Consider the following 26,120-nt stretch of genomic DNA (forward strand, 5'->3'; position numbering starts at 1 on the left):
CCCATCCCTATCCTTCCCACAACCTCCTCTCCCAACCCTTGGCAAGGTCTAAGGCTTTGCTCAGGATTTTTAGACCAGAGAGCACTAGCAAAGGCTACTTCTAAGTTCTGCGTCTAGTGCTGAAAATGAAAACGGCTTGGGAAGTGTTCAGCCTCGCTACCCCAGCTGCAACCCTGTCACCTAATTACCCGACTTCGAAGCCTCCACACGGCAGGTATGAGGATGTAAGAGTTGCCATCACCTCCGCGGAACGTGGTAGGTCTAGATACAGATGAGACGGGTCTTTGGAGCTGCTGGTATACGGAGAAAATCAGCCAGCCCGGGGACCAGACCTAAAGGCCTAGCCTTATGCCTTTTGTTGTCAGAAAGACCACTGAGAGCCTAGGTTCACAGAGGACCAAGGCAAGGAAGGTGGCCTTGAAGTACTAATATTTGGTCATTATTGCCCCTGCTTTCCCTTAAATTTTTTTTGTTTTTTTTTTTTGTTTTGTTTTGTTTGAGACAGGGTCTTTCTCTGTTGCCTAGTCTAGAGTGCAGTGGTGCAATCACAGCTCATTGCAACCTCAAGCTCCTAGGCTCAAGTGATCCTCCTGCCCCAGCCAAGTAGCTAGGACCACAAATATGTGCCATCACTCCTGGCTAATTTTTTACCTTAATTTATTTTGTAGAGACAGGGTCTAGTTCTGTTGCCCAGGCTGGTCTTGAACTCCTGTCCTCAAGTAATCTTCCTGCCTCAGTCTCCAGAGTGGCTAGGACAACAGGCATGTACCATCATGCCTGACTAATTTTTTTTTTTTATTTTTTTTTTTTTTTGTGTGTGTGTGGATGGGGGTCTCACTATGTTGCCAAAGCTGGTCTCAAATTCTTGGGCTCAACTGATCCTCCTGCCTCAGCCTCCCAAAGTGCTGGAATTACAGGCATAAGACTCTGCATCTGGCCTGTGCTTCCCTTTATACCATGGGGCTTAAGGCTCCCCACGACTCCAGGAGGAAAGGATGCTCAACCTTACCTTCATTACTCAGGTGAGACTGCCAGGTGGAGGGTATGGACAGGGGTGGGGCAGAGTAGGGAGAGTCAGAGCTTGCCCTTGCCACTATCTCACTTCTATCTTGGGGCAGGGATGTGGGGAGGCCTGAAAGGGCCTAAATGAGAGGCCTCTGCCTGGACTAGACAAGGAAGAGCAAGCCTAGAGCAGAAAGAGGAATTCTCAGAATCTTTTAAACTAAATGACTTCTACAAAGCAAACAGATGCACGTTCATTTGTAATTATTACATAAAGTTGACTGTTACTGACTATTTTATAGTGTTGGACCTGAAGGGGTATGTAATACGTGTTTACAGAAGGAGAGAGAGGGAGAGATTGAGGCCCGACAGCAAAGCATTGCAATTTCTTACAAAGGACTGGACTAAGCCAGGCACTGTGTTATGTCCTCAAGTGTGCTGAGTTATCAAAAGCTCATTGCCACCCAAGGCAGGCATGATAATTATATTAGTCTGTTTTTATGCTGCTGATAAAGACTTACCCATGACTGGGTAATTTATAAAGAAAAGGAGGTTGAATGGACTCTCAGTTCCACGTGGCCAGGGAGGCCTCACAATCATGGTGGAAGGCAAAAGACACTTCTTACATGGCAGTGGCAAGAGAGAATGAGAAAAAACAAGCAAAAGGGGTTTCCCCTTGTAAAACCATCAGATCCCATGAGACTTATTCATGCCACAAGGATAGTACGGGGGAAACCGCCCCCATGATTCAATTATCTCCCACCAAGTCCCTCCCATAACATGTGGGAATCGTGGGAGCTACCATTCAAGATGAGATTTTGGTGGTGACACAGCCAAATCATATCAATTATTATTCCTTTCTTTTTTTTTTTTTTTTTTTTTTTTTTGAGACGGAATCTCGCTCTGTAGCCCAGGCTGGAGTGCAGTGGCCGGATCTCAGCTCACTGCAAGCTCCGCCTCCCAGGTTCACGCCATTCTCCGGCCTCAGCCTCCCGAGTAGCTGGGACTACAGGCGCCCGCCACCTCGCCCGGCTAGTTTTTTGTATTTCTTAGTAGAGACGGGGTTTCACCGTGTTATCCAGGATGGTCTCGATCTCCTGACCTCGTGATCCACCCATCTCGGCCTCCCAAAGTGCTGGGATTACAGGCTTGAGCCACCGCGCCCAGCCTATTCCTTTCACACAGATGAAAATACTAGGGACAGAAATGTGAAGTGACTTGCCCAAGGTCAGGCAGCTGCCAAGTGGCAGCGCCAGGATTTGAAACCAGAGCCCATATCTGGTGTCTCAGTTTTCTTCTTCCTCCCTACCTTTTGCCAGCCACAACCTTGAATGGGGGTGAAGAAGAGAAAGGAAGCTGAGGAAGAGAAAGACCACCTGGGTGGTCTGGCTTTCTCATCAAAATTCCAGACCAATATGATACTACAGAAAGTGAGCAGAAAAGGAGTTAGGGATCTGGGTTCAGGTCCGGACTGTCACTTCTTCACAGTGACTTTTCATTGCTAGACTCAGCCTTCACATCTGTAAAATGGGGAGAATTACAATGCTGGTTCAAAAAGGTACCATGAGGAGAAAGAAAAAGCAGAGACAGACTTGGGAGCCAGGCGCAGTGGCTCCCGCCTGCAATCCCAACACTTTGGGAGCCTGACGAGGGAGGATCACTTGAGGTCAGGAGTTCAAGAGCAGCCTGGCCAACATGGTAAAACCCTGTCTCTACTAAAATTACAAACAAACAAAAAAAAGCCAACATGGTGGCACAGGCCTGTAGTTCCAGCTACTCAGGAGACTGAGGCAGGAGAATTGGTTGAACCCGGGAGGCGCAGATTGCAGTGAGCCAAGATCACATCACTGCCCTCCACCCTGGGTGACAGAGCAAGACTCCATCTCAAAAAAAAAAAAAAAAAAAAAAAAAAAAAAAAAAAAAAGAGACAGAGAGAGAGAAAAGGATTTGGCAAATTCTAACTCAGGATCAGCAAATTACAGCTGAGGGCCACAGCCAGCCTGCAGTCTGTTTTTGCAAATAAAGTTTTATTGGAATAAATGAAGTTGTCAAGACTGTTTCTGTTTCTGTATTGTTTACGGCTGCTTATGGTCTGCAAAGCCTAAAATATTTGCTATCTGGTCAATTTGAGAAAGTGTGCCAACCCCTGGCCTTAGATGCTATGAAAACGAGAAGTACCACTGTGCCTCAGCACACAGCATTAGGCATTTCCAGCATCTTCCATCAGCTCTGGTTCTTATTCGGAATTGCCCTCCCTTGACCCCCTACCGAAATGTAGAGGTGCATTTCAAATCTATTTCTGAAAAACAAAGCAAACAACTCTCCCAAGAGTGAAGAAATTAAACTCCCAAAGGCTGTTTCAGTGACCTGCATAGTTCTAGCTGACATTGGGTGCTGGAAAAAGTCACCGCAGGGCACAGTCACTTACTTGCAGTTTTTACACTTGAGGCCAAAAAGCATCCCTTTCCCACAGACTGTGCATGTCTGAGACATCCAGTACTTGGTGGAAAACCTGTGGAAAAGAGACAGAAAATGTTCAAGGTTAAGGAAACGGCAACTGACCTATCTCTAGAGGGATGAAGCACTTGAAGAGCAAGCACATGAACCCTGGATTCCAGTCCTGTTTCTTCCGAGCTGTGTGACTTAATCAAGTTGCTTAAACCACTGGAACCTCTGTTTCCCCATCTGTAAACTCCAGATAATAACAGTATTGACCTCGTAGGTTACTGGGGAGATTAAATGAGGTCAGTCAGGCATGTCAAGGGCTCTGTGCAGTGCCTGGTACATAGTAAGCACTCAGTAAATTGGGTTGTGACTATACTACTACCTTGAACATTCATAAGGGTCATTCATTTGTTCAACAAATATTGCCTGGTGGCCTACTATATGCCAAGGTCAGTTCTGGGACAGAGCAATGGATAGGGCTGGAACTGCCTGCAGAAAGCTACAGAGCAAGGTGGAGCCTCCTGGGGGACCCGCTGAACCATCTCCCATCAGTTGCTGGTCACACCACCTGGGGAGTATCAAAGGGAGCCCTCCCCTCCCGAAAGACCTGAGAACCCAAACTTCAGTGGCAGAGAAGAGTCTTTGAAAGTGAAAGCCATTTCAGACCATCAGCTCACCTTGCTCTCCAACCCCATCCACTTGCTGCAAACATGGGCAGTTTGGAGGTCTCCCGTGTGCAGCGATAAACCAACTGGAGCAGAGGTGCATTCGATTAACTCCCCGGGCACATCTCCCCTCGATATTGCCAGGGTGCTTTCTTCCCCAAGAGATATGAGGCAGCGGCAGGACTGGGCCCAAGAAAAGTACTGAAGGTTGCCAGGTCACAGTTAATTTTAATTTTCAATGTGTGTCACCGTCAGCAGGAGTTGTATCTAATCTCCACTGCCTCAGAGTGTCAAAAGGGAAATCGGAAGTGATTATATAACTTGGAGTCGGAGAATTTCGAGGGAAAGGTTGCATCCCTCTGTTGGACCGTTTTGCCTGATTTGGGTCAGTCACTCTCCAAACAAAATAAGCCACAGCCCAAAGCCTCCAAATCTAAGCAAACAGCAATATTCTGAGCAAAGACGCTTACTGCCAAGAAAACTCTCCCTCTCTGGTTTTGGATTTGTGAGTTGGTCAAGCCCCTTTCTTTCCCTTCAGCAGAGCCAGTGAGTTTAGCAGACCCTGTTTTGCAGAATTTGGCAGCTCCGGGGAATGGCGGCGAAGGAGCGTGTATTTCGCTCATCAGCCAGCCACACAGGAATGGCGGGCAGGCGTCAGAAGCAGTGGGTGACAGTTTTTTCTCCTTTCCAGCTCTCTCTTGTGCTTGGGATCAGCTCTGCCTCTTCCCCAGCTCTGGCTGAAGTGACTTGGATGGCAGCAGATGGGATTTTAATTTCATTTCTTCACCAAGGCTGGGGTGAGTCCAGTTCTCTCTACCTCCTGGCATTAAGCCCAGGGAGAAACACAGGGAGAGACTGAAGAGTAGTAGGTCATCCCAAGTCTCAGCTCCTCTGGGAAGACATTCCTACAATTAACAGGTTGTCTCCCGCCTCTGGGCATCAGCTTTTGAATCTTAGGGACTACCAGAGAGCCTGGGGGCTGGGCGATCTAAGGGGTGGGGCTGAGCCAGGGGCATGGCCAATCCAGGAGCCGAGCTGAGCCAGAGGAGTGGCTGACCCAGGGGTGTGGCCGAGCCAAGGGCGTGGCTGAGCCAGGGGCGTAGCCAATTCAAAACTGGGGATGAGCCAGGGGCAGGGCCAGTCCAGGGAGCATGGTCGATCAAGGGGCGTGGCCAATCCAGGGGTGGAGCAGAGCCAGAGAGCAGTGAGGAGGAAAATACAAAGAAAAGCCCTCGTCTTTGATGCCCTTCTCTCTGCAGCTCAAGGCCTGACCATTGACGTGTCTATCACACACTTCTCACTGCTTCCTCCAAAGTTTTCTCATTTAAGTCTTAACAACTATCCTGTCAACACACTTCTTTCAAAAACTGTTGACGAGATGCCATTCCGTGAGTCCCCATCATGAGAATGCTCATCTCCGCCATGGCCCCAGCTATGGTGATGCATCTGGCCCTGCTATCACCCTACCTTGTCACCCTGATCTCTCCATACTGTCGTGGTCTGTTAACTATCTGACCCTCCCCTAGAGCACAAGCTCCCCAAGGGAACAGGCCTTATGTCTTGGTCAGGGCTGTAACTGTGGCACAGAAACTCTGTAAATACAAGTGGAAAGAATCCATGAATGAGTGAACGGATCCCCCAGCGAGTTCACAGAGGCCCTGGTGCTAGGAAAACTCAGCAGGGTGTCAAAAGAACACAAAGTACTGAGGCTAATTAGCTTTTCGACCTATCGCTTAATCTCCCAGGGCCTCAGTTTGCCTATCTGTCCAATGGCCATGAGCACACTTGCCCCACTCACCCTGCTAAGTTTGTGAGGAGACTGGAACTACCAAGACGAAGTGGGGAATGCTAAATTCAGGGAGTTAAAGGACTTCTTATAAGGGATGCCTGGTATATGCAAACGCCCCTCCCCAAAAGGGCAGGTATAGCCCTGGAGAGGACCACCTGTTCCATGCACCCAGCAGGGCTAGAGCTCTGGACCGACCTCCACCACACCAGAGAATGGACACCTGCAATCTTGTGTATTCTGGGTGAGGAGACCAAAAATTAGGACATAAAGCATTAATCTTAAGAATGATACTGTTTATTAAGTGTTTGTTATGTGCCAGGATCTGTGCTAAGCACTTTACATATATTATCTCATTTAATCTGTACAGTCACCCTATAGGTAGGCAGAATTATCTAAGGAAAAAATTGAGCCTCAGAAAGGTTAAGTAACTTCCAAGGTTGCAAAGCTATAGGAGCTGGGATTGGAACATGGGTCAGTCTGACTCCAAAGCCCTGGCTTTTAACTGCTATGTGCTAATTTTATAAGGGTCAGATTAGTAAGAAGCAGATGTCTCAGTCCCCTGGTTGCCACTTTAAAGTTTAACCTAGCAGAGGAGAAAGGGACATGGAGATGTAGGTGCTGGAGTTCAATAGCCCAGCCTTCTCTCACCCCAGGGCAGGGGCCAGAGCCCCCACCCCTCACAGGGCTGTGAAGTAGGCACCAGTGCACACAGGAATCCAGCCTACCTGTGCTTGATGGAGTTGCCGAGATCTCTGCGAGGGATCTGCGGGGACCAACGTGGCACAGACAGTGTGTCTACAGAGAAAAGAGAACAGCCTGTTACACAAAGGGTCAGAGACTGGGGTGGGCTCTGGCAAGCCCTGGAAGGAAAAGGGGGGGCTCGTCACCCTCAGGAAGGACACCAGTTGCCATCACTTGCTAAACCAAAGCCAAGTGGAACACTGGTTTAGCTTGTCACCTCAACTCACGCAAGGTCCCCTGGGCAGGGCTGCCAGGGGATGCCTTAAATGAAGCCAGCTGTGGAATGAATAAAAGCGAGCATCACTTCCATTTACGGAGTGCTTGGTGTGTGCCAGGCATGTGCTAAGTGATTCACATGCCTTAGCTTGCTACATTCTCCAAACGACCCCAAGAATAGGGGTTGCTAGCATCTTCACCTTACAGAAGAAAAAACTAAGGCTTGGAGAGGGGAAGTCGCTTGCTCTAGGTCATATACCTTAGAGGCTGCACAGCAGCTGTGATTTCGGGTTCGAGGAAACTGAAATGAACACATGCCTTTGCATGAAAGTTAGAGTGCAGTGGATTCCCAGTGACAGCCAGGCACGTGATGCTTTTCTCATTTCTGCCATGCCTCTGTACAACTGCCAAGTTATTTATTTAACATTTTAGGCTGACTCCAATATTTTTGGCTAAATACACTTATTTTAAAAGCAAACCCTATGTGGAAAGCCATATCAATTTCTGTACATTATAGATAATTATTTTAATAATGTCCAACCATGCACCACCTAAAGTTATGCAAGAGTAAGTAGGTGGATGGAAGAGTGAATAGATGGGTAGGATGGATAGGATGGATGGATAGGCAGGTGGGTGAGTGGATGGATGGATGGATAGGTGGGTGGGTGAGTGGATGAATGGATGGATAAGTGGGTGAGTAAGTGGGTGGATGGATGAATAGATGGATAGATGGGTGGGTGGGTGGGTGGATGCATGGATGGATGGATGGATGGACGGACGGACGGGTGAATGGAAAGATGGATAAGTGAGTGGATAGACAGGTGGGTGGGTGGGTGGATGCATGGATGGATGGATGGATGGACGGACGGACGGGTGAATGGAAAGATGGATAAGTGAGTGGATAGACAGGTGGGTGGGTGGGTGGATGCATGATGAATGGGAATGAGGAAGAAACAAAACAAAATCAAACTTCAGATGAGATGCCTGTCCCCATCTGGTCTTTTCTTTCATCCCTTAGGCTAAATCTCAACGAACTGTACTATCACTCCATTACAGACTGAGTTCTGGTTCTCCCACAGACCCTGTGCACCAGGTCCCACCTCCGCCCTACTCCCCATTGCCCACACCGTCCTTCTGGCAGAGCCTGCAGGCCCCAGAGAGCTGTAAAACAATGGCAACAAGTAACCAGCGTTGCCTGTGGAATCTCCACCAGACAGGGAGAGAAGCAGCAAGTGCCTGACCCTACACGCCAGTTCTCATTTCTCAGGCCAGATGGATGGAGCCAGCTCCCTGTGTCTGGAGCTGCAAATGCATGCCTCATTTTTCACAGCAATTGTTATGGAGTGGCACTCTCTTCGGGGAGCCGGGCATGTCAGAACCTATCACAGAGCATTTAACCCCCAACCTACTTGCTCCTCTATTCTGTCTAATGACACCGTCGGCAGCCATCTGAAAGCTGTTTCCAGAAATCCCAGTTCTGCCCTTGTAAAGCTGGGATCCTTTATGAGAGAGCTAATGATTTCCCAAGCTTCAAAGGGCAGAGAAAACCTAGGAGGGAGAGAGCATGATGTATCAATCAGAATTACAGCCTGTGGGATTCCTTTAGTTTAAGTAAAAACTAAATGTCATCAACCTCAAGCCCATTTTACTACTTGTTTCCATTTCTGAGGGAAATAGAAAAGATAAGAGGAAAAAAAAATTTTAAGAGAGCATTTTTCTGTTCCTATCCCTTTTGGGGACTGAAGTCAGATGTGGGAGGAGGGATTCCACCATTAACTCCCTAAGGTGCTTTCTTCAGTGCCAGGGGTGGGTGGGAATGGGAGGACTGCGCTGGAGAGGAAGGGTCAGCGTCCTCACCAGGAAATCTACAAAACTAGGAGTGCTAAATGGGTTTCATTTCTGGGGCCACTAGTAGTGGCTGCCCAAAGAAGTATGTTAAAATGGATTCTGAGGCTCAACAGGAAAGGGCACTGAAATTGATTAGCAATGTCTGCCACGGGTGAAGAATAAGATTGTACCAACAGGTCCGCCTACATTTTCCACCTCTGCAAGAGCAGGAACCACATCTCAGCTTTCCATCATCATCTCAAAGCATAGTGCCTGAAGCAAAGTACTTAATACATGTTTGCTGAATCCAAGATTATTATAATAAAAACTCCGAGTTTACTGATTACTCAATAGGTGCTAGGCATTATGCTATGCATGTTATACCTGGAAGCTATTCCTCTGTGCAGTCAGGCTATCATTATTCCCATTGTGCAAAGGAAGACAAAAGGATCTCAGAGAAATGCAGTGACTTGCTAAAGGCCACACAGTCAGGTATCTGCAGATGCTCAATGAGGAACTCTGCAATTGTTTGAAAGTCTTCCAGGAGCCCCTGCACCCCCGTTCTCAACCAGAGGAGTGCTTTTTCCCCCTAGGGGATATCTGGCAATGTCTGGGGACATTTTTGGTTTTCACACTGTGTGTGTGTGTATGTGTATATGGGTGTGTGTGTGTGTGTGTGTGTGTGTGACCAGCATTTGGTGGAGAGACAGCAGGGATACTGTTTAACATCTTATAATGCACAGGGCAGACTCCCATTATAAAGAATTAAACAGCCCAAAATGTCAATAGCACCAAGGTAGAGAATTCCTGATCTAGATGTTTCTCTGTTTCTCTAGCCAACTTCTTCCCTTACTACCCCCACCCCTCCACCAAAAATCCCCCAGGTGGTGCTTCTGAGGCTCAACTCGGCAGAGAACAAATCCTCTTTTATTATAAGCACATCTCACTATTAGGTTCACAGCCTAATATTCAGTTATTCTCAATTATAGCTCCTTTTCAAAAACTAGATGTAATTAAGTTTAGTAGTTTGGTCTCATTTCCCAATATCTGGTTGAAGGGGTGAATTCTGTCAATTACATTAAGCGGCTGCAGCATCATTAGTCTCATGCAATAATAACCTCCATGCGGCTTCCTACGTGGGCGTGAAGATTTGAACTTTGAGATCCTTTCTTTGCTTTCTTCATTTGAATTTTATTAAACTTGCCAATGCAAGCCTTAAAGCAACGGAAAACTGTTGAAAGGGAAGGGGAAAAAATATATGAAAATCCAGGGCTTATCATAGCAGAGAAGACAAACAACATTTACAGCAATTAAACCAAAACAGAAACTTCTGTTTAACAATCAAGGCACCTATTAAGATGTCTCCATAGCTGAACAAAAGCTTCTTTTCTTCTCTAATTTTCTGATAACAAGTCATGCAGACACAGGGGCAGAATTGTGTGCATCCCTGGTGCCTACGGTCTCAGGAGTAGAATAACAGACATTTCTCCGTAGATATTTTCATTTCTAGTGCACAGAAAGAAAGAGGCGGAAGGAGGGAAGTTTCTTCTCCCCTTGCACAGGTCTAGCTATTGATGTCTTCTGAGAAAGGCATCTGCCCAGAAGGGGCTTTGCACAGAAGAGGGAAAAGCCAGGAGCCCTGGTCTTTGGAATCACCTTAGCAGTCAGAGGGACAAACAGAAGGCCCAACAGAAGAAACCAACATTAACAAAGCATCCACACCGCACAGAGCTGCTTGATGAAAAATCAGTCTCTGACCTGGTGAATTTGAAAGCTCCCTGACGGAGGAGCTATAGGCACGGGAAAAATACGTGAGGATATCCACAGACATACAGGGAAAAATGGGTGACAGTGAAGGAAAGGAAGAGGAGGAGAAGAAAGAAGAAAATAAGATATAAGAAAAATATGGCTGGGTGCGGTGACTCACACCTGTAATCACAATACTTTGGGAGGCCAAGGTGGGAGGATCACCTGAGGTCAGGAGTTCGAGACCAGCCTGGCCAACACGGTAAAACCCTGTATCTACTAAAAATACAAAAACAATTATTTTCGTTTATGGCAGGCACCTGTAATCCCAGCTACTCAGGAGGCTGAGGCAGGAGAATCACTTGAACCTGGGAGGCTGAGGCTGCAGTGAGCCAAGGTTGTGCCATTGCACTCCAGCCTGGGCAACAAGAACGAAACTCTGAAAGAAAAAAAAAGAAGAAGAAGAAAGAAAGGAAAGAAAAAAGAAAAGAAGGGGGGAGGGATAGCATTAGGAGATATACCTAATGTAAATGACAAGTTAACGGGTGCGGCACACCAACATGACACATGTATACATATGTAACAAACCTGCACGTTGTGCACATGTACCCTAGAACTTAAAGTATAATAATAATAATAATAAAGAAAAGAAAGAAGAAAAATAATAGTAGATCTGCTGTCTGTTGTTACCATGTGCCAAGCACTACTGTCAAACAGACCCTTGACCTATATTATCCCATTAATACAAACACTACAGAGTATACACACACATGGCATATCAGCCATGATCATTAGTGCTATTTCAACAAGGAAATTAAAAAGTTATCCTGACTGCCCAAAGTAAATGCAAGCAAATGCCAGAATGGGGATTTTTAATTGAGCCGTGGCTGTGAATTTCATCTCCCTTTCACAGAGGGGAATATTGAGGCTTAGAAGCAATATGCAATTGTCTGGAGCTGATAAGTGACTGAGTTGGGATTTAAAGTGCAGACAGAAACAAACTGGATGCTTTTAGTCCAGACCTCCCTCCAACACCCTGCTCAACCCATCCTATACTGCCAAGGCCTCCTATCTACCTCTGTCTGGGAAGGACCAAGGAGGCCTGGGAGGTGATGTAATAGCATAATGCTACTGTCCCACCCAAAAGATGATCACGTCCTAATCCCTGGAACCTGGGACTATGTTATCTTATCCAGCAAAAAGAGATGCTGAAGATGTGACCAAGTTAATTATCTTGAGATGGAGAGGTTACCCTGGATTACACGGGTGGACCCAATGTCACCATAGGCCCGTATAGGACGGAGGGAGGAGGGTGAGAGTCAGAGGTCAGAGAAGGGGACGTGACAATGAAAGCCGAGGTCAGAGTGATGCAACTGCTGGTTTTGAAGGAGGAGGTGGGACACCAGCCAAGGCACAGAGCTAGAAAAGGCGAGAATGGATTCTTCCCCTAGAGCTTCCAGAAGGAACCAGCTCTGCCGACACCCTGATCTTAATCCCATTGGCATCCATTTCGGGCTTCTGACCTCCAGAACTGTAAGATAATAAATCTGTGTTGTTTTCAGCCGCTGAGTTGGTGGCCGTTTGTCACAGCAGTCATGGGAAACTGACACAGCACCTACCTTGTTCCAGGCATGGTTTCAAGGGGATATGGTGAACAGGATAACCATGTTTTTTGAGCTTAGAGTCTACAGGGGGAAAGAACAGAAAGTAAATGAGCCAAGAAATAAGAGTCCATGAGGAAAATGAAACAGTACCGACGTTGGGGTTGTTTTACGGCAATGGAAACCCTGATGTGCGTTAGAATGGAAGGAGGACGCTGTGCTGGGCAGTATGGATTTAAGAGCTCCCTCTGGCGGTCGAGGGGAAATAGCCTGCCAGGCTGTAACTGGAAAAAACAGGGAGGGCCTCCCCACCTCCCTATCCCCGCATCAATGCTCCATCACCCCAACCCCTACCCAGGTCCAGCGCTACAGCCCTAACCCTGACAAGATCATTCCTTCCCAAGGTCATTCTCCCAACCCAGGCCTTTCCCACCGGAGCTGTCATGATCCCACCCACAGCCCCTCATAAAAAATCCACATCCCATCACTCCTCAATGTCCCCGGGAAAAGCAAAGGGGGTGTACTCATTGGCCCCACAGCCTGTATTATTTTTCAGAAGCTAACAGAGTATATTTACTATGCTGTGGCATAGACTGACCTTAGAGGAGAGTTTCTGAAGAAATTTTCATGGGATTTGCATTCTTAAACCCAAGCAGGGGAGGATAAAGAGATAGCCACAGGAAGAAAGCAAAGCCAATTTTAAAAAATTATTGTTTGTAATTTGTCTGCTATGGGGACAAATGGCACTAGGCTGGGAGATTTTGGGGTTTGGGCCTGGGTCTCATCTGTCACTGTATCCCCAAGTGTCTAGCTCAGGATCTGCTCAAAGAATATTAAATGTGTGTTTAATGGACAAATGAAGGACGAACAAATGAATAGACTGATAGTCAAGTCCTGGCTGAAACTGGTGTTTTTCTGGTTAATGATTAACTTACGTGGCCCTGGGAGATCTTAGAGATAACTTTATCAGACTCACAGCAAATCTGAACTGATTTATCCTCAAAATATTCAGTGTGGTAGGGAAGAAAGTACACATTATAACTATTTCACAGACGGCAAATTGAGGTAGATGTGGGATGTGACCTGCTGTGTGTCTTTGGGCAAGTGACAACCCCATGAGCTTCAATGTCATCAGGCAAAAACTGTGAGTAAATAACAATGCCCACTGTACCTCATTGTGTTGTTTGAAGACTAAGTAGGATAATGCACAAAGAGTATTCTGTATTCTGAGCATGACAGCAATGCTCAGACATATTTATTATATGTATCTTGCAGCTATGTCTTCATTTAATCCACACAGTCTTATGAGTTTGTATCCCCAGTTTATAGATAAGGAAAGTAAGGATAACTAAATTGTTCAAAGTCAAAGCTAAAGTTCACCAAATATCGTGAACTCCAGAGTTGAACCCAGTTTCCTATAAAATTAAAGCCTTCTATCCAGCTCCATACCATGTCCCCTTCTGAGATAAATGTAAAAATTATCTTAAAAGCCATGCCAGTCTAGAGTTGAAAAGGACTACAAGAAATAGTTTATTGCAGTCTTTGAATCTCTCAACCCTGTTGGATAAATAAGGAGCTACTCTACCCTAAATGTTTCCATGGAGATAAAGACCTCTGAGCACATAATATTATTAAACATAATAGCTAACTTTTATTAAGCACCTACTACACAGCGGGACCTAGATTATGTGATTTAGATGTATTATTTCACTTAGTCTCCATAATTCCCTTTTAGGTGCTAAAGCTCAGGTCTGAACCCAAGAGCTCATCCTCAGAAGTAACACAAAGGAACTGGAAGTTCCAAACTGCCCTTAAACTTCCAGCCCAGGGACATGACAGACTGAGTGAGAACTCAGCAGAGGTGCTGCATTCAAATCAACTAGCAAATTCATTGAGGCTAAAGGTAACTGAAACTAATAAAACTTAGACCATTAAACTTTTCTTTGGAGTCACAGGCCAGTCACCAGCTAAAATCCCACTGATTTATCCAAGGTGCCAACCAATCCTAGATTAAAGCTGCTCATGATATCATTCACATAGCAGAGGATAACTCTATTTGCTTTAATATGCAGCTCAAATATATCAGATCTGAAAGTATTTTAATTATGTGCAGTTTCTAAAGGTTACAGCTCCATGATGCTTCAGGGCCAAATTGCATTTCTTCATGGTGTTGGACATAATTTTCTCCCTGAAACAGTGACACTCATCTCCCAAGATCCAAACATCATCATCTGGGACCCTTCATGGCTATGGGGGCTTCCATGGAACCCCTTGGCACTGGTGAGTGCATAGACCAGGGTGGGCTTTGGTTTCATGTCATTGGGGAAGAAATAAGGCAGAGGAGACTGACAGCGATAAGAGATGCTAGGGGTGAGCAAGGATTCTCGATGGAAGGGATCATATACAGGGATTTCACAGAAGTTTCCTGGGGCTCCCATGACATTGAGACAAAACAATGGGCAATGGCTAAGCTATTGAGACTATGGCCTCAGTTCCTGTCCATTGCAGGAATGCAAATATTAGGATCACAGCAATCCATGCATGTGTGGAGTTTAAGTTAGAGACAAGACCTTGAGTGTGGACCTCCTCTGGAGACAGAGTAGCATATTTCTGAACAGGAAGGGCCTCAAGGGCAATCAACTTGCCCAGTGAAGTGTGGGAGAGAAAGCATGGGACTTTGACGTGAGCACACCTGTGACAAACACCAGCTCTGCCACTTACAAGCTATGGGATCTTGGTACTCTTACTTTTCTGAGACTCGGTTTCTCCTATAAAAAAGAGGTCATTGTATCTCCCTCATAAGATTGGTAGGAGGATAAAGTGGGGTGATATAATTGGAACAGTGATCCACTGAGTGTCTGATATAGTATTGTTATTATTGTTTTTGTCATTGTCATCATCACTCTGCCTCTTGAATTTAACACATCAGTTAGAAAATGACAAATCTCTGTACGAACTATGACTTAGGGCCAGAGTTGGCAAACTTGACCCTCAGGCCAAATTCAACTCACTGTCTAATTTTATATAGTTCGATTGGCACACAGCCACACCCACTCATTGACATATTGTCTATGACAGCAGTAGTAGTTGTAACAGAGACAGTATGGTCCACCAAACAAAAAAATATTTATTACCTGGCCCTTTAAAGAAAACGAGTGCCAAGTCCTGATTTAGAGCTGTGAAACTCATTTTCTTGGCTAATCAGCAGAAAGATTTTTTTCTATGGAGCCAGAAGACCAGGGTTCAGGATCCCCTTCTGCCACTTACATGGTAGGAATCCTTAGACAAACAGTCTGTAGTCTCCAAGCCAAAATACATTAAACCACTTGGTGTCACCCCACTGCCCACTTAATCCTAGCACCCTGTGACGTGTGTTGTTTTGATCCCCATTTTGCAGAAGAGAAGAGCCAGACAAAGAGGACTTGCAAGCAGCCCAGTCAAGATGATAGCCCAACGCTGTGTTCTTTCAACCCCTCACTGTCTCTCTATTCACTGTAGAATAATCCATGAGGGAGCAATGTCTCTATATGCAACTTCTGAAATCTGGGTCAACTCATGGTGGCAGAGGAAAAGAAAAATTAACTCTCTCCTCTCACTGCTTCTGTCTGGATTAAATAATTTGATTTTCTAGTTGTCACTCTATCAAAGCAGAGAGAAGACCTGAAGGAGTCTTTCTCCAGGGGAAGGAATATGCTGATCCCAGGCAGAAGAGGAAGAAATGCCTCATGCATCTGCTAAAGCACCATGACACAGCTGAGACCTGGGGGAGTCTTCTCTCTAAGTTACAACTGGAGGCAGTGGTGGTGGTCACGGATGAGATAGAGATAGGAGATGCCCTGCTAGGAGTGTCTCCAGGTAGCAGCTGATATTGGTAGGACCGGTGAGTGGTGAGGGCACTGCACTAATGGCAGCAAAGCAGATGAAGGGCTGGTATGTGGGGGCTAGAGGTAGGACACTGGAGACGATGTGAGGGATGACATCACAGGAAAGTTGTCATCACCACTCTCTTCCTCACCCATTCCACCTGGTCCCACCCCTGGTTAAAAAAAAAAATGGTGTAGTGGCTCACGTCTATAACCCCAGCACTTTGGGAGGCAGAGGTGGGCGGATCTCTTGAGGTCAGGAGTTCAAGACCAGCCTCGCCAACATGGCAAAACTCCATCTCTACTAAAAAAGGAATACAAAAGTTAGCTGGGCATGGTGGCTCACGCCTGTAATCCCAGCTACTTGGGAGGCTGAGGCATAAGAATTGCTGGAACTCAGGAGGTGGAGGTTGGAGTGAGCTGTGATTGTGCCACTGGACTCCAGCCTGGGAAATAGAGTGAGATTCTGTCTCAAAAAAAAAAAAAAAAAAAAAAAGGGTTATACTAAACTAGAAACACCTTCAGGATCTAGTGAAGATATACGAATGTATTTATTCTAATATTCACATATTCACCCTCAGAATCACTTTCCCCCCAACTTTTTTTTTTTTTTTTTTTTTTTTTTTTTTTTTAGACGGAGTCTCACTCTTTCACCCAGGCTGGAGTGCAATGGAGCAATCTCCACTCACTGCAACCTCCGCCTCCCAGGTTCAAGTGATTCTCCTGCCTCAGCCTCCTAAGTAGCTGGGATTACAGGTGCCCACCACCATGCCCGGCTAATTTTTGTATTTTTAGTAGAGACGGGGTTTCACCACATTGGCCAGGCTGGTCTTTAACTCCTGACCTCAGGTGATCCTCCCAAAGTGCTGGGATCACAGGCATGAGCCACTATGCCGGGTCCGCTTCCCCCTTTTTGAAAAGACCACCACCACCTCATGTCTGAGTCCTGGCAGGTAACCGTCAAGCTGGGATCCCCTTAATTTGCCCTAAATCAAATGTGTGGACAGTGATAACATCCCTCCCTCTCCCAATGAGAAATGTGGATCCTACAGTCATCACCTATGATTTATTTCAGCCTTTCTCAGATGGCCTCAATTAAGTTTCATTGCCAGTAAAGAAAGAAAAGATGGCTGAGGCATTTAATTACAGTTTCATAATGTGCTCACTGCTGAATTTATTAAAGTGCATCAGGGATTTTTAACCTTGTAACCAAACAATGGGAGACCTGGATGCCACAGGAGTAATGATCTTCCTTGTGTTGATGATGGATGAAGAATCCAAGATGGTAACAGTAGGTCAGGTAGGCATGCAAGGGACATGGGGACACTGGTAGCCAATCAGGGGTGAGGCACAAGACACCATCCCATGGATCAGAGAGGGGAGTGTCATAAATTATCAATCTTCATTTGAATCTAAAGATGAGACATGTTTGAAAACTTATCTTTCTTCCCTCTCCTGGCCCCACCCCCAAACTTTCCCTTCAAATTTCCCCTTGATATAATTTTACTGCTATGGTCTGGAAAGAGGAGAGCAGCCCTGATCATGTGCAGAGGCAGCTTGGAGACCTGGAGAAGCATGGGGCCTGGCTAGTGGTGCAGAGCCATCTCAACCCACATATATACAGGACTGTCTCCTTGACCCAAAGGAAAATGCTTATTGAAAGAAGTTGGCTTCCCCTGCCTGACTCAGGCTTAAATGAGGACAAAACAAGAGTTGACAGAGGACCCACACTGCCATCACCGCAAATGTCCCTGTGAAGGGAGAATAACAGCCAGCCCTGTGCTCCATCAATTTCCATTGTAAATGGCCTCACATTGAAATAAACCAACAGAAACAGCAGTAGCTTGACAGGTGTGGGGCAGGGGAAGATGGGAGACACGCAGACCACAGCCTGGAATCTGCAAGTTAGGCTTGACATTTAGACCCAGAAACTGGTGAAGACTTGTTTGTGGATTGCATGTTCCCAAATCCAGGCAAATGAGGGGATGCAAACCCCCTCTTTTGCCTGAGTTGGAACGGGCAAAATGGAATTAATTTACAGATGCAGGCCTGAGTCAGAATTCTAGCTCTGTGCTTGTGTGTCCTGTCATCTGACTCTTTCCCTCTGTGCATCTCCTCCTCTGTAAAATGGGGGCAATGAAATCCATCCTGCAGGGTTTACCTGAGGATCAGACACTGGGAAATGAAGCAGGTACCTGGCAATAGTACGTATGCATTAAGAGGCGGATGGCCCCTAGAGCAATTCAGCTGCTTGCTTTTAGCTTTTCTTAGTTGTCTCTCTTCCTGGCTGGAGAAGACCAAATATGGGAAAAGGCTCTTTTGGGAAGGAAGCCATGACCGTAGAGAGAAGCTGCAGTGAGTTATGCAGGGGACAGAACTGTCTAGGTCCTTCTTACCATTTATTCCCCTTCTATCATCCTGTTCTCAGAGAGTGTCCACAGCCCTTGCCTGCCCGGGTGTGATGGATGGGTCTTAAGTTCCTCACACACTACATCATCAATTACTTACATATTTATCGCCTTGAACTGAGTTTATGGATCTTAAATCAGAGCCATTCGGAGTTGTCTGAGCTGAAATTCTCCCCTGATGGAAATATGATGTTTCTCATTATGTAGCCACTCTCTAGTTAATGTTCAGTGGAAGTTAATTGTCCACAGAACAAAGGGCTGCTGAGAAGTTCCCCCTACAGAACCATTCTGTGGAATTTACTGCCTGGATGGACTGCTTGGGGACAGACCAGATAAGCTTGCTGCCAAAGACCCCAGCCAGGCTTTCAGAAACCCAAGACACCAGGCATCATGGGGCTCTGAACTTCAGGCAATAGACTGTCTCTCTCTCTCAGTTTTCTGAGACTTAAAGTGCCATCTGAAGAGATGTCACACTGTCTGTAGTTTGCAGACATGGTGGGGACAGCCTCATGATAAATAATATATAAGTTCAAGACTGGGTGTCCGTATTCCAAAGCCAATCTTTCTGAAGCATCCCCAAGTGAGGCCAGGAAGCCTGCTGAGGCGACAGGGTTGTGACAGGTGCTGATTGCATCCCTGAAAGTGAGACCTCTGAGGCAGGATACCTCTGGCAATAGGGCTATGGTTTATCAGTGAGAGGTGTTATCAGTAGAGGGAGGATACAAAGAGTCCCCATACCCCCAAGAACTTGGCGATAAGAAAGGGATTCCCCCCCAACAAGAGTTAAACCAGCCCAACTCCTGACAAATAAACAAAGTTAACCTAGAGAAACAGCTCTCAATTATAAGCCCTGTTGACCCCTAGGGGACATTTGGCAATATGTGCTGACATTTTTGGTTGTCACAACTTGACGGGGAGGAGTCTTACTGGTATCTACTGGGTAGAGACCAGGGACGCTACACACGAACAGAACAGCTTCCTCCAACAAAACATTGTCCAGCTCCAAATGTCAATAGTGCCTAACTGGAAATCCCTGCCTAGAAAGACAGGAAGGGACCTAGATCTCCATAGCCTGATACAATCCATTAAATGCATGGACAGATCTAAAAACAGGCTCAGTCACCATGAAAGGAGAGGCAGAGCCTAACTCTTCCAGCCCATCCAGAGGCAGAGCTCTTTGGCTCTGGACATATGCACAAGCTCAGAGCCCATTCCTCTTTCTTCAAAACACCTACCTAGATGTCACCTTATAGCCCAACACAGTGACAGGGCCTTTTCGCTACTGAGTCTCCTACAAAGGAGTTTGTTTATTTATTTATTTACTTATTTACTTTACATATTCTTCTGGGTATAAACAAATTTATACTAATTAATTCACACCAGTGCCACAGAGCCCTAAACATTGCTAGATCAAATTCTAATGTGCAGACAGTGCTCCACTGGGTTAATACATCATAATTAACTCAGGGACAATCTTTGAAGACCACCTCATTAAAATCTCCTAGTAGGCCTGTCCCTCCTATCAGTTACTTCTGAAGAAAGTAGCAGCAGCCTGATTTTCCACTGGGAAACTAACATTCCAATGTCCCACAGCAGGCTGAGTCCCTTCCAGTCTCAAAAGAGAGTGTTTGACCAAGGCTTGGTAAGGCCACAGCATTCTGACCACGGTGATTGGTTCAGGCAAAGACACGGGAAGGAAGGGCTGACACATCATTTGAGCCCCTGGAGCTTCTCCAGTTACCCTTCCTTCCTTCCTTCCTTCCTTCCTTCCTTCCTTCCTTCCTTCCTTCCTTCCTTCCTTCCTTCCCCCTCCCTCCCTCCCTTCCTCCCTTCCTTCCTTCCCTCCTTCATTCCCCCTCCCTCCCTCCCCCTCTTCCTTCCTCCCTCCCTCCCTCCCTCCCTCCCTCCCTCCCTCCCTCCCTCCCTTCCTTCCTTCCTTCCTTCCTTCCTTCCTTCCTTCCTTCCTTCCTTCTTTCCTTCCTTTTCCCTGCCCTCCCCTCCCCTCCCCTTCCCTCTGTTCTCATGCTGCTAATAAAGACATACCTGAGACTGGGTAATTTACACAGAAAAAGAAGTTTGATGGACTCACAGTTCCATACGGCTGGGGAGGCCTCACAATCATAGCAGAAGGCGAAAGGCATGTCTTACATGGCAGCAGGCAAGACAGAACATGTGTAGGGGAACTCCTCTTTATAAAACCATCAGATCTCATGATTCTTATTCACTATCATGAGAACAGCAAGGGAATGACCTGCCCCCATGATTCAATCACCTCTCCCCAGGTCCCTCCCATGACACATGGGAATTATGGAAGCTACAATTCAAGATGAGATTTGGGTGGGGACACAGTCAAATCATATCACCAAGCATCTCACTCTGACAACCAATGGGTAGTGTCTGCCACTTCCCACCTGCCATAATGCACCAACGAACACCTACCCAGACATCACCTTGTAGCGAAACAGTGTCAGGGCCTTTTCACTATTGGGTCTCCTACAAACGAGTCATTTATTTATTTATTTACGTATTTATTTATTTTACATATTCTCCTGGGTATAAACAAATTTACATTAATTAATTAACATCAGCACAACAGAACCCAAAAGCTTGGTAGATCAAATTCTAATGTGGCAATTTAAAAGTAGACAATGCTCCACTGGGTTTATGAATCATAATTAACTAAGAAACAATACTTTAAAGACCACATCATTAAAATCTCCTAGTAGGCATGTCCCACTAATCAGTTACTGCTAAAATAAGGGTCATAACAGGAGGAAGAGCAAGCACCAGGCTCACTATTGCTTTGATAAAGCACCGTGGTTCGCAGTTAAACATTTCACATCTTCCTTTCAAGTTACTGAATCTTTCTTTTTCTGGAATGGTGATTTTAGCCTCTTCCATACACCGTTTTTGCACTTAGACATTTTTCTCCACAGCCAGTACTGCCTCCTTTTTCTTTCCTACGTATCTCCTGTATAAGGGCATGGAAAACATCATCAATGTAATAGTGGTATGCAGCAGATGTCTCAAACAAGAGACAGCTGAATTATTGGGCCAAAGCCAATCCTTCTTCCTTGGTGACCTGAGGAGTTTATTTATAGAGTGGCTAATGACTTTAGTCACTGTGGTAGACTGAATAATGCCCAGCCCCGCCAAAGATTGCAGGTGCTAATCACTGGATTCAGTGACTGTTATTAGGTTCGTACGAAAGTAATGGCAAAAAAAATCGCAATTACTTTTGCACCAACATAATAGTTTATATGGCAAAAGGGACTTTGAAGATGTGATTAAATAAAAGATCTTGTTATGGGGAATCCTTCTGGATTATCCAGGTGATCCCAAGATGTAATTATAAGGATCCTTATGAAAAAGAGACAAGAGGATCAAAGGAAGAAGACGGTGATGTGACCACAACAGGGAGGAAGGGAGAAAATGTGAGGCAAAACCATGAGCCAAGGAAGGAGCGCTGCCTCTGAAAGATGAGAAAGATGTAGAGGCTCATTCTTCCCGAGAGCCTCTACAAGGAAGCGGCCCTGCCAATGCCCTGATTTCAGCCCCACAAGACTTGTTTTGGAATTATGACCTCCGGAATGATTAAAAAATATGTTTGTGTTGTTTTCAGCCACAGATTTTATGATAATTTGTTGCAGCAGCAATGGGAAACCAATGTAGCCATGTATTAAATATTCACCAGTTACCTTTGCATCAACTTAATATTACTTTTGCACCAACCTAATACTTCCCAACTCTTTCAAATAACAGGCATAACTGGACATTAATTTATCAAGCTCCTATTCCACGCCTGGCGTTCTATGTCCAGGATCCTCACAGCAACCTGAGAGTTCAGGACTATCTCCCATTACACAGGAGAGAAAACTGCAGATCAGAGAAGTTCAGTAACTTTCTCAACACAAGGAGGAGTGGGAAATTTCTCTTTTTTAATTTTATTTCAATAGATTTTGGGGGACAGGTGGTTTTTGGTTTCATGGATAAGTTCTTTACTGGTGATTTCTAGATTTTGGTGCACCTATCACCCGAGCAGTGGACACTGCACCCAATGTGTAGTCTTTTATCCCTCAGCCCCCTCTCACCCTTCCCTCTGGGTCCCCAAAGTCCATTATATCATTCTTATGCCTTTGCATCCCCATAGCTTAGATCCCACTCATAAGTGAGAAGATACAATATTTGGTTTTCCATTCCTGAGTTACTTCACTCAGAATAATGATCTCCAACTCCATCCAGGTTTCTGCAAATACCATGATTTTGTTTCTTTTTATGGCTAAGTAGTATTCCATGGTATATATATATACCACATTTTCTTTATCCACTAATTGATTGATGGGCATTTAGATTGGTTCTATTTTTTGCAATTGTGAATTGTGCTGCTATAAACATGCATGTGCAAGTATCTTTTTCATATAATGACTTCTCTAGTGGGATTGCTGGATTGAATGGTAGCTCTACTTACAGTTCTTTAAGGAATCTCCATACTGTTTTCCATAGTGGTTGTACCAGTTTACATTCCCACCAGCAGTATAAAAGTGCTCCATTTTCACCACATCCACGCCAACATCTATTATTTTTTTAATTTTTTTATTATGGCCATTCTTGCAGGAGTGAGGTAGTATTGCATTGTGGTTTTGATTTGCATTTCCCTGATAATTAGTGATGTTGAGCTTGTTTTCATATGTTTGCTGGCCATCTGTATATCTTATTTTGAGAACACTGTACTCATGTCCTTTGCAGAGGAGTAGGGAATTTCTTGCTGCTTTCTTTATCAGGAATTTCCCACAGGAAAAAAAAAAAAAAAAAAAAAAAAGTCCGTTTATTCTATATGTGACCTAGCAGCCTGAAGTGATGGGTCTGCCCTGGTAATATCTGTGAATAAGATCCAATATTCCATGAAAATCAAAACAAATGAAGTCTTCCCCCGACCTTTCCTGGAAATAAACAATTTAATCTACTAAGTCCACAAGGGAAGGCGCCATCAGACAAAAACCAAAGGCATGCTCTCACCTGTAACAGTCATTTACCGGCATTTTAATTTACCTAGAAAGTGATTTGGCCTCTCAGTCTGATAAGAGGCACTGATGTTGAGTGTTAGCTATTTGTATAATGGCAAAAACTGCAATAACTTGTGCCCCAACTTAATAATTTGACACAACTTCAAATGGGATGGAAACCCAATCGGGATTGAGAAGCTGGACTCCAAAGTCAGTTGCATGTCAGCCATTTAATGAGACCCCCACCTGCAAGTGCCTCTCTTGGCCTTTTATAGCACTAATGACTCCAGGTCACTGGTTTCCAAACTTCATGCATCAGAGTCCTGGGGGAAGGGTGGGTTGTTAAAACATCAATTGCTGGATTTCTTCCCCAGAGTTGCTGATTCAGTGAGACAAAGAATCTGCATTTCTAACAAGTTCTAGAAGATGACTGATACTAATGGCACTCCTCTTGGGACTGAATTTGGAGATCCACTGACCTAAATCAAGAATTTCCCAACCTCAGCACTGTTGACATTTGGGGCTACTCCATTCTCTCTGGTGGGGGCTGTGCATTATGAGACAGTCACCAGTATCCCTGGCCTCTTACTTACCAGATGCCAGGAGCCCTGTCCTCCCCAAGCTGTGACCAAGAAAAATGTATCTAAACATTTCCAAATGTCCCTGGGGGTGGAGAGGCAACGTTTCCCCAGATTGAAAACCACTGCCCTAGATCAAATATTTCCAGAATGCACAAGAAGGAGGGAGATCACTGAAGAAGACTCCAACATCTTAAAGCTCTTGACTGTACTGCCAACTATTTATTAAGCAGGTGGCTTGAACGGTGACCATGGTGGGGGAGACAATGGAAAGAGATGGGGAACAAGGAAATATCACAAAAGATCCTACCTAATGTTGTTCAGACTTAGAGCGAGCCTGGGTACTACAATGCCTAAGCCTGTCACTCCTGTAGACCTCCCAGGTCAGTCAAGCTGCCACAGGTTCTACCAGACAAATGGTCCATTGTCTTCTTTGAGTGACCTGCAAGTTCTCAGAGCAGCCACCACTCCCAGCTGTAGTGACTCAGCCCTGTACCTAAGGACAAAATGGCCAATCCTGGCTAATCATTGAGAAATGGGTCTGAGCCCAAAAAGGAACTCAGGGCCAATGCTCAAAGACGGTCTGATTGCAACTATCCAAGAGGAAAACAAATTCACAAAGCAGTCCCAGGTTGCCACTTCTCAAAGTCAGCAAACCAAATCCTAACGTGCAATCTTCCCCAGGTTTTTCAAAAGCCATGGGATTGATAGTCAGTGGGGAAAGGAAGAGGTGTCGAATCTGGGCCTGATGGATGGGTGCAGATGCAATCAGACGTGTTTTCAGAACCAGTGTGCTCTGACACCTGCCCCCATTCTCCAAGGAGTTTGGCTCTGAATGCGTCCCTGGACCACGCCCTCCGTCTCCTTTACCTGGCGTTCCTATTCTTGTAGAAAAGAACACAGCCTAATGATGGATTTGTTCAATGTGATCATTCTCACTTATGTACAAAACAAAGGCAGAATTGATGAACTCCTAAAGAAGCATATTCACAGGCCTGATCTATGCCTCTCACCTTGGAGCAGGCAGCAAGTACAGCCTCCAAGGGAATGTCAACAGCTTTGCACTTTGTCAATAGGACCTTGATTCTCTAAAGGCTGAAAGGTGTTTTCATGGCTGAATGCTTAGAGCCAGCTCAGGGTTTTCCAAACCCCACTCAAAGCTTCTTTTTGCATCTGTTAGCTTCTTTCATCCCTAGATATCACCCTAGGGAGAGGGCAGGCAAAAGATGTTCTCTGTACTTCAAGGAAGAAATGTTAAAGGCATGGGGGTCGAGCGGGGGCTGGGGACTCCTATGTTCTGGACAGAGTGAGGTTACTGTCCTGAAGTCACATCTCAGCTTGGCCCCTGGATGAGTCTTTTGCCCCCTCTAAGACTGTTTACTTACTTACCTGCAGTACGAGCATGTAAGCAGCAGCTCTGCATGGTGGCTGTAGGATTACATGAGCATCTGGAGTCTAGTTGCTGGTGTTGGCATCCTAATTCTGCTACTTGTCAGCTATAAAACTTTGGGCAAGTTCTTAAGTTCCTCATAGGATCAAACAAGTGCTTAGAACAGTGCCTAGCACTTAGTACGTGCTTAGCTAATATTTGTCTCTCTTTGCTCACTTCTACTCAGCTTCCAAGTGCATCTAACAAGACATAAATTGTCTGTGCTTACTCGTTTAGAATAAAACATCTTGGGGGGTACCTAATTACTAGATTAAATAGTATCCTTCCCCAAAATTTACATTCACCTGGAACCTCCAAATGTGACTTTATTTGGAGATAGGGTCTTTGCAGATGTAATCAAGTTAAGATGATGCCATCCTGGGTTTGTGTGGGCCCTAATCCAAGTCTTCTCAGCACAGGGGAAAATGGACACAGACACCCACACAGAGGGAAGAGGATGCAGGAACACAGACAGGGAGAACACTATGAGACCAAGGAGGCAGAGACTGGAGCCAGTGAATGCCAAGGATGCTGACCACCACCAGAAGCTGGAAGAGGCAAGGAAGGACCCTCCCCTAGAGCCTTCAGAGACAGCATGGCCCTGCCTACATCTTGATTTTGGACTTCTAGCCTCCAGGACTGTGAAAGAATAAATGTTGTCCTAAGCCACCCAGTTTGCAGTATTTTTGGCATCAGCCCTAGGAGACCAATACACCTAATATCAAAGGCAGCCAGTTTGTCCAACTCTCTGCCTCCAGACAAGAGCCTGCCAACCTTCCAATCTCTCAAGAATTCCCACCTGACTTC

At 45.6% G+C, this 26,120-nt stretch overlaps 1 protein-coding gene across 3 annotated transcripts in view; it reads right to left on the reverse strand.

Moving 5' to 3' along the window:
* The window catches only part of KSR2 (kinase suppressor of ras 2), a 508,355-nt gene that overhangs the window by 113,170 nt on the left and 369,065 nt on the right, over nt 1-26,120 (reverse strand). For all 3 annotated transcript variants that reach the window (XR_013401510.1, XM_028829955.2, XM_077955340.1), the window contains exons 6-7: nt 6,627-6,696; nt 3,431-3,514 (exon numbers count right to left, since the gene is read on the reverse strand). Coding sequence is in view for 2 of the 3 variants with exons in the window: in XM_028829955.2 (XP_028685788.1) it covers nt 3,431-3,514; nt 6,627-6,696 (154 nt within the window). In the remaining variant the exon portion in view is untranslated. The remainder of the gene's footprint in view (nt 1-3,430; nt 3,515-6,626; nt 6,697-26,120) is intronic.

The sequence above is a fragment of the Macaca mulatta genome, chromosome 11, assembly GCF_049350105.2.
Source record: "Macaca mulatta isolate MMU2019108-1 chromosome 11, T2T-MMU8v2.0, whole genome shotgun sequence".
Lineage (NCBI taxonomy): Eukaryota > Metazoa > Chordata > Mammalia > Primates > Cercopithecidae > Macaca > Macaca mulatta.